Source organism: Perognathus longimembris, chromosome 2 (genome assembly GCF_023159225.1).
Source record: "Perognathus longimembris pacificus isolate PPM17 chromosome 2, ASM2315922v1, whole genome shotgun sequence".
NCBI lineage: Eukaryota > Metazoa > Chordata > Mammalia > Rodentia > Heteromyidae > Perognathus > Perognathus longimembris.
In genome coordinates this window covers 142,748,305-142,757,451 of record NC_063162.1, presented here as the reverse complement: position 1 = coordinate 142,757,451, position 9,147 = coordinate 142,748,305, and the positions used below count along the sequence as shown (strand labels likewise).

At 49.2% G+C, this 9,147-nt stretch overlaps 1 protein-coding gene across 1 annotated transcript; it reads left to right on the top strand.

Annotated features, from left to right (window-relative positions):
• The first annotated feature begins 201 nt into the window (after positions 1-201).
• Positions 202-8,901, top strand: Zc3hav1l (zinc finger CCCH-type containing, antiviral 1 like). The gene is made up of 4 exons (XM_048337713.1): positions 202-605; positions 1,903-2,038; positions 6,183-6,444; positions 8,536-8,901. Exons 1-4 carry the CDS (start codon positions 202-204, stop codon positions 8,685-8,687), a joined length of 954 nt encoding a protein of 317 aa, XP_048193670.1. The 3' UTR covers positions 8,688-8,901.
• The last annotated feature ends 246 nt before the right edge of the window (positions 8,902-9,147 follow it).

Below are 9,147 nucleotides of genomic sequence, written 5' to 3'. Positions count from 1 at the left end.
CACACACACACAGTGCGGCCAGATCACATTTCCAGCGTCATCAGTGCCCACCCGTGACGTCAGACCCGACCCCCCACCCTCCGGCCGCCCCTGGAGCGCCCCGGGCCCCTCCTCAGCTCCCTGGCCAGGCCGCCGCGGAGGCCCTTCGCGGGCCGGCTGGGGGTGGCGGCGGCGGCGGGGCGGATCCTCGCGGCCCGAGCCATGGCGGCGGAGCCCACGCTGTGCGCGTTCCTCAGCAAGGTGCTGTGCGCGCACGGCGGCCGCATGCTCCTGCGGGACCTGCGCCGCCACGTGGAGCTGTCGGAGGCCCAGCTGCGGGCGGTGCTGCTGCGGGCCGGGCCCGAGCGCTTCCTGCTGCAGGCGGCGGCGGCGGCGGCGGCGGCCTCGGAGGGCGGCGGCTGGGACGCGGAGGCCGAGGTGGCGGCGGCGGGCGGCGGGGCGGGCGGCGCGGCGGGCGCGGAGGCCGCGGCCGAGGCCTGCAGGGTGGTGGCCGTCACCGCCGCGCGCCTCTGCGCCCGCTACCAGCGCGGCGAGTGCCCGGCCTGCGACCAGCTGCACCTCTGCCGCCGCCACATGCTGGGCCGCTGCCCGCACCGCGACTGCTGGTGAGGGGCGCGGGAAGGGGGCGGGACCCCGGACCCCCGGAGGCCGCCCCACTGCTGGGTGCGTGCGTGTGTGCATGTGTGTGCGTGTGTGTGTGTGTGTGTACACTAGCACTGCAGCTTGCAGGGCCTTGCACTGCATCTTACTTTCCAGAGTTTATGAGGGTAATTATTAAGGTGATGTACAGGGGGGTTACAGCCCCCAAGTCAGGCCATGAGTACAGTTTCTCCCCGAGCAATGTCACCCTTCAGTTGTATAGTTCCTTTCCCACACACGGTGCCCCCCCATCCTCCCAATGGTGGGTAAAGGCCCAGACCAGACACAAAAGAAAAAATAAGGTGGAGGGGCTGGGAATATGGCCTAGTGGTAGAGCGCATGCCTCATATACATGAAGCCCTGGGTTCGATTCCTCAGTACCACATATACAGAAAAAGCCAGAAGTGGTGCTGTGGCTCAAGTGGCAGAGTGCTAGCCTTGAGCAAAAAGAAGCCAGGGACAGTGCTCAGGCCCCGAGTCCAAGGCCCCAGGACTGGCAACAAAAACAAATGAACAAGAAAAATAAGGTGGAAACAGCAACAAAGGGAAAAAAAACACCTTTTGTTTCCATTTCCTGGAGCCCTTTTCTTTTTGATAGGCCTCTCTTTTACTTGTTTGTTCACTTCTTGCACTTGAAGTCCTCTTCGGGGATATCCTTGGCCCAAGACTCTGCCACCGTCCAAAAAAAGGTTACGCGCAGCGTACTAACATTTTCATTTAAATTCTTAGCATCATTTCTTGTAGTGAGGTCTTACAAAAAAATGCTTCCCAGTGTTAAAATGGGTTGTAGCCATTCTCAGGGACCTTAATGACTTGAGTGTCCTTTAGGCTCTTAGCATAGCACTATTGTTGCACTATTATCCGCAGCTTTATCTAAATCTCTGCATAAACACATTTTGGTAAGCTGCTCCCTGGCTGGCTGGCTGGCCTTGTGCTTTTGCTTAGCTTTATTTCCCTCAAGGCTGTGCTCTACCACTTGAATCACACCCCTAACTCCTGGCCTTTTGCTGGTTGATTGAAGATAAAGGGTGTTTCTGCCCTGCTGTCTTCAGACCAAAATCATCAGATCTCATCGTCCCCAGGAACTAGGATTTCAGGCGAGGGCCACCATATCCGACCACCTCAGTATTTAAATTTTTATTTTCTCAGTACTTGAGAAATTGACTTCGCCTGTCAGCTGGAAGGAAGCTCCCTGGAAAGGGACTTGCGTCCACCTCCCCTTCCTAACCTGGGCTTCTGACCAAGGCTGTTGTACTTTCCTAGGTCCATCTGTACCCTTTCCCATGACATCCACACCCCGGTCAATATTCAAGTCCTGAAAAACCATGGGCTCTTTGGCCTCAATGAAGCCCAGCTTCGCATCCTGCTTCTGCAGAACGACCCGTGCCTTTTACCAGAGGTGAGTCACTGCAAACCCATTGCTACATTCTTACACGAGTTTACTCATTGGCTTTTTGGCTTTAGATCTGAATTCTAGTGGCTTGGGAGCTATATGAGTTAGGCTCAATTTCGTGTGTGTGTGTGTGTGTGTGTGTGTGTGTGTGTTACTTGGGTGTGCCTAGCAGGATAGGACCCCAACCTTGTTAGGAAGGTGTTCTGTGACTTAACCCACGCCCCTAGCTCTTTTTGCCCTAGTTATTTTTAAATTTATTTTATTTTTAATTTTTTTTCCAGAGCCCAGAACTGAACTCAGGGCCTTGTACTTGCCAGGCAAGTGTTCTTCTGCTGAGCTAAATCACCAACCCCTATTTATTTAGTTGGTTGTGGGGCTTGAACTCGGGTTCTGTGCACTGTCCCTGAGCCCTTCAGCTCACAGCTAGTGCTCTACCACTTGAGCCCCAGTGCCACTTTTGGTTTTCTGGTGGTTAATTGGAGATAAGAGTCTCACGGACTTCTTTTTTTTTTTTGGCCAGTCCTGGGCCTAGGACTCAGGGCCTAAGCACTGTCCCTGGCTTCTTCCTGCTCAAGGCTAGCACTCTGCCACTTGAGCCACAGCGCCGCTTCTGGCCGTTTTCTGTATATGTGGTGCTGGGGAATCGAACCTAGGGCCTCAGGTATACCGAGGCAGGCACTCTTGCCACTAGGCTATATCCCCAGCCCCTCACGGACTTCTTTTCCTGCCCAGGCTGGCTTTGAACCTCAATCCTCAGATCTTCGCCTCCTTAGTAGTTAGGATTACAGGTATGAACCACCAGCGACGGCTGCTCTACTTATTTTTTTTTTTTTTTTTGCCAGTCGTGGGCCTTGGACTCAGGGCCTGAGCACTGTCCCTGGCTTCTTCCCGCTCAAGGCTAGCACTCTGCCACTTGAGCCACAGCGCCGCTTCTGGCCGTTTTCTGTATATGTGGTGCTGGGGAATCGAACCTATGGCCTCGTGTATCCGAGGCAGGCACTCTTGCCGCTAGGCTATATCCCCAGCCCCTGCTCTACTTATTTTTGACTGTGGTCTCCCATTTATACCCACATGGACGCGGTCTTTCTCTTCCTACGTAGGAGGGATGATAGGCACTTGATGCCACCCATATTTATTGAGCTGGGGGCTCACGAACTTTTTGCCCAGGCTAGCCTCAAACCTCAACCCTCCCAAAACTCTGCCTCTCTAGCAGCTGGGATTACAGAACTAAACCATTCCATTATGCCTGCTTAATTTTTGAGTCTCAAGATATACCCGTTATAATTGCTACTATAGCAAATTAGCATGTTTGTCTCTGCTTAGCTGTATAAAGAATTTTTAAAAAGGAAGTAGGACTCCAAGTGACTATTATGGGACTATCACAAGTAGAATTTTCCAACCTGGTGGTACATGCTTGTAATCCTAGCACTTCGTAGAGTGAGGCAGGAGAATTGTGAGTTTATGGCGAGCCTCTGCTATGCAGTGAGACGCACCAATGAAATAAAAACAAAACAACCAAGCCAGACCCCACCGCCAAAAGCAGGATTTTCTAATTTAGCATCGTGATCCTATTATAAACATTTGCAGGTGCTGTACACATCGTGAATACTGCCATTCATGATGGTGGTCCTGTTTTAACTCCAATGATGTTGGAGTCCAGAGGCAGGAGAGTCATCCATCGTGAGCTGGGAGTTTGGTGCAGGGGCAGCGGCCACCATTGCAGCAGAATCCGTACCCAGAAGCGGCTCTTAGGAGCCACAGGTTTCTCCTTGGCCGTTTCCTGGCGTGAGCTATCAACAACCAGTTGAGACAAGGTCCTGATCCAGCCTCGCCTTAATCTTGGAATCTCTCTGACTCAGTCTTTACAGTCGCTGAAATTACAGGCCTGGGCCACCACACCTGTCAACCTTTTTATTTTTTGGCTGTTTTTGTTTGGGGGGGGGGGGGTGATAAGGACCTGCATGAATTACTGTAAGCAGTAACCTAGGATACAACATGTATTATCAACTCTATCACACTGTACCTGAGGCTTCCAGAACCATCCATTCTACCTGAAACTTTGTACCATCCAACCTACTTCTCTCTATGCTCCCAAGTTGTGTGTGTTTGTTTGTTTGTTTGTTTTTGGCTAGCCCTGGGGCTTGAACTGGCCTGGGCACTGTCCCAGAGTTTCTTTGCCTTAAGGCTAGCACTCTACCACTTGAGCCACAGTGCTACTTCCAGCTTTTTCTGTGTATGTGGTACTAAGGAATGGAAACCAGGGCTTCATGCATGCTAAGCAAGCACTCTACCACTAAGCCACATTCCCAGCCCCCCTCCCCCCCTTTTTTTAGCCAGTCCTAAGGTTTGAACACTGGGCCCTGCACTGTCCTTGAGCTCCTTTTTGCCCAAGGCACTCTACCACTTGAGCCACAGCATCACTTCTGGCTTTTTCTGTGTTTAATTGGAGGTAAGAGTCTCATATACTTTCCTGCCCATGGCCACTTCAAACCCCAATCCTCAGATCTCAGCCTCCTGAATAGCTAGGATTATAGTCATGAGCCACCGGCATCTGACTCCTCTGAGTTTTAAGAGTGTTCTGATTTTTGGACTGGGGTCTATTCTTGATCTTCAGCTTGGCGCTATGTCCCGCTGTTTAACTTAGTCTATATTTTGATAGCTAATAGAGGTTGTTTTGCCTGTTACTCTTCTTTTTGTTTGTTTAATCAGTTCTTGTTTCCTTTTGCAGATTAGATTTAGAATTAGTTAAATTTCTAAAACTACATTGTAGAAACTTGGAAGGTTAAATTGCATTAAAATTATGTGTTTGTTTTAAAAAATTCATGCCAGGGGCTGGGAATATAGCCTAGTGGCAAGAGTGCTCGCTTCCCATACATGAAGTCCTGGGTTTGATTCCCCAGCACCACCTATACAGAAAATGGCCAGAAGTGGCACTGTGGCCCAAGTGGCAGAGTGCTAGCCTTGAGCAAAGAAAAGCCAGGGACAGAGCTCAGTCCCTGAGTTCAAGCCCCAGGACTGGCAAAAAAAAAAAAAAAAAGATGTTTTGTTTTTAAGTTGGTTACGTGTTCTGTACAATTGTGCATATTTCAGATCAAGCAGTTGCATTCCTGTCTTGTCATTTAACACGTTCCTCTTTCTGAATATTCTAAAGGTTTTTTATGTTTAGTTCAAGTCCTGGTACTGGGGCTTGAACTCATGGCCATGGGCTCTCTCTTCGCTTTTTTTCTTAAGGCTGGTGAAAACACTTGAGTTAAAATTAACACTTGAGCAATATTGCCATTTCTGCCTTTTTCCTAGTTAATTGGAGATAGGAGTCTCTTGCATTTATCTGCTCAGGGTGGCTTTGAGACTCTATCCTCAGATCTCAGCCTCCTAAGTAATTAGCATTACAGGTGTGAGCTTGTAATCTTAATTAATATTACAATTAGTATTAAAAGTAAGAGTTGAAAGAAGATACTATGTAATTCCCAGCTTAGAGAAATTGTGGTTTAGGGCTTAAAAGCCAGAAGCTGAGGGCTCACGCCTGTAATTATAGCTCTTCAGGAGGCTGAGATCTGAGGACTGTGGCTCAAAGCCAGTGTGCTCAAAAAGTTTGTGAGACTTTCATCTCTGCTTAACCACCAAAAATCTGGAAGTGAAGCTGTGGCTCAAATGCTAGCCTTGAGTCAAAAAGCTGTGGGAGGCCTGGGAATATGGCCTAGAGGTAGAGTGCTTGCCTCCTATACATGGAGGGTTCGATTCTTCAGCACCCCATATATAGAAAAAGCTAGAAGTGGTGCTGTGGCTCAGAGGTAGAGTGCTAGCCTTGAGCAAAAGGAAGCCAGGGACAGTGCTCAGGCCCTGAGTTCAAGCCTTAGGACTGGCATAAACAAGCAAACAAACAAAAAAAAGCAAGAACAAGCTCTGGGACAGCATCCAGGGCCCCGAGGTCAAGCCCCAGAACCACAAGCAAAAATAAATAAGTACATAAAAAAAGTGGAAACTGAAGTAGAGATGTGGCTCAAAGTGGCAATGAGCCAACCATGAGCAGGGAAGGTGAGTGAGAGCACGAGGTACCGAGTTCAAGTCCCGGTACCCCCATGAAAAAAATAAAAACAAAAGAAGACACAGTAGCTCTCATGTTTGATATGTTCCCTCACTTCCGCTCCAGGTCTGTTTGTTGTACAACAAAGGTGGCTACCCCCCCTTCGGGTACTGCAATCTCAAGGAGAAATGCACCAAGTTCCATGTGTGCAAGAACTTTGTGCATGGAGAGTGCCTAGTCCAGACGTGCAAACGGTCCCATCAGCTCATCCACGCTGCCTCCCTCAAGTGGCTGGAGGACCAAGAACTAAGCATCTCAAGTGTGGTGAATTTTCAGATCATCTCTGCCTACAAGCATGCGAAGTTGCACCAGATGCTTGAGAAGAAAGGTAGGCATCTCCAAGGGGGCCGAGAACCAAGCATCGGGAGCGCGGTACTTCATTCTTCACTGCAGAAAGGAAGGAAACTCACTTGAGAGCCAGGCGCTGGTGGTGGCATATGCCTGTAATCCTCACTATTCGAGGCTGAGATCTGAGACACGTGGGGCTAGGCCAGGCAGACAAATCTGAGAGACAATCGCCACTTTATCAGCAAAAAGCTGGAAGTCCGGGTATGGCTCAAGTAGGAGAGCTCCAGCCATGAGTGGGAAAGCCAAGCAAGAGTATGAGACCCTGCGTTCAAGCCCTAGTGCACACACACACACCTACACACGCACACACACACACACTTGAAAGTAAGTCTTGGATGAAATACTTTCTACTTTCATTGCACCTTTATCCTTGGAAAACATAGGACAGTAAACCTTTGGTTGGTTGTTATTTGTTTTGTTTTGGTTTTTTTGCCAGTCCTGGGGCTTGAACTCAGGGCCTGGGCACTGTCCCTGGCTTCTTTTTGGTCAAGGCTAGCACTCTGCCAACTTGAGCCACAGCGCCACTTCTGGCTTTTTCTATATGTGTGGTGCTGAGGAATGGAACCCAGGGCTTCATGTATAGGAGGCGAGCACTCTACCACTAGACCAAATTCCCAGCCCCGATCCTCTCATTTGAAATGAAGCATATAGCTAGAAACGTTTGGAGCCGTCTGAACAGCTGGCCTGGGAGCAGAGGAGGGAGATGCTCCAATAATTACGTTGGAAACTCACGGCCCTCCAATGTCAGAAAATGAATAGATCCACAAGAGATCAAGGAGAGATGAAGGCTCTTTGCTTCTGCGGGGAAGGGTGCGGAGCCACTCTCTCCAGAGTTTGGCAGGCACACTGGGCAGGGCCGACTGCTTGGCTTTTATCCCAATCCAAGCTGTCCCTCCTCCTCGTCTAGGACTCGGGCTCCTTTTTTCAATTGGTTACCAGGTGTGATGGGATAATAGAAGAAAGTGAGAAAGTACTCCAACCTCTCGAAAAAGTTCCCACTCATGGGCTGGGAATATGACCTAGTGGTAAAGTGCTCATGTCTTGTATACATGAAGCCCTGGGTTCGATTCCCCAGCACCATATATATAGAAAAAGCCGGAAGTGGCACTGTGGCTCAAGTGGCAGAGTGCTAGCCTTGAGCAGAAAGAAGCCAGGGACAGTGCTCAGGCCCTAAGTTCAAGCCCCAGGTCTGGCAAAAAGCAAAACAAAAGTTCCTACTCAAGGTGGAGTGGAGGGGCTCTATTGTTTAACATGGCTGGCTGGTCACAAACCACACAACACAGCTGATGGTTAGCATTTGAAGACAAGAAACAAATGAATTCTAAGAAATACCAGTACTGAACAGTGACTGGTCACAAGATGGGAGATATTTGGTTTGACAGAAAAGATTGCCTTTTCCTCTCATAACTAGGAAGTTAAAGAACGTATAAGATCACTTTATTATATTTAATGAAAGGTTTTGTTTTTGTTTTTGTTTTTTGGTTGTGGGTCTTGAACTCAGGATCTGGCCGCTGTCTCTGAGCTTTTTCACTCTACCACTTTGAGCCACAGCACCACTTCTGGTTTTCTGGCAGTTAATTAGAGGGAAGAGTCTCACAGACGTTTTCCTGCCAGGGCTGGCTTTGAACAGTCATCCTCAGATCTCAGCCTCCTGAGTAGCTAGGATTACAGGCATGAGCCACTGACATCAGTTCTTTTATTCGTGTGTGTGTGTGTGTGTGCTGGCAATGGAACTTGAATTCAAGGCCTTGCAATATTGCTTGGCTTTTTTGTTTGTTGAGCCACACTTCCACTCCCTGCTTTTTGCTGGTTAATTGGAAATGCGTGGGTTTGCTTCAAACTTTGATCCTCAGATCTCCTGGATTACAGGCATGAGCCACCATTAGCTGGCTCTTGTTACACTTTCAATATATTAGTTATATATTTCAATGCAGATCAAACTAACTCTCCAAGCTCCTGTATCAGGAATCTTGTCAGAGGCCTGGGACGCCGCGCAGGTACTGCAGTATAAAGTGGAATTTTGACAGTAAAGGTGTCATTGGCAAGCTCGTCTCTTCGTTTTTCCTTTTAGATAACTCAGCTTCTACGGAGCACTCACAGGACCTTGAGGAACAAGGAGCACACAAGGCTGGGGCAGCAGAAGCCAGGCCTCTTGTCCCTGTCCCTGCTCTGTCAGCTGGCCAGCCCTGCCCAGGTCAACCTGAAAGGGCATCGGAGAAGTGAGAAGTTTGACCATCTTGGAAGATTCGAAAGCACGGCTTTGCTAATAAGCTTTTGTTTGTAACAGTTGGTTCATTACTTATGAACAGTGTTCATACTAATACCTACCTCACAGCTTGTGGCAACTAAAGATGGAAAAGGAGAAAATGTCAGCTTGGGAGGCAAAAGTTGGAGGTGGGGTTGAACATAGAATAAGCAAGAGAGGGTAAACTCTTGAGTCCAGGGGCTGGGGATGTGGCTTAGTGGTAGCATGCTTCCCTCGCATGTATGAAGCTCTGGGTTCAATTCCTCAGCACCACATACACAGAAGAAACCGGAAGAGGCACTGTGGCTCAAGTGGTAGAGTGCTAGCCTTGAGCAAAAAGAAGCCAGGGACAGTGCTCAGGCCCTGAGTTCAAGCGCCAGGACTGACAAAACAAAACAAATGAACAAACAAACTCTGCATCTAGAAGGGGGTGAGTCT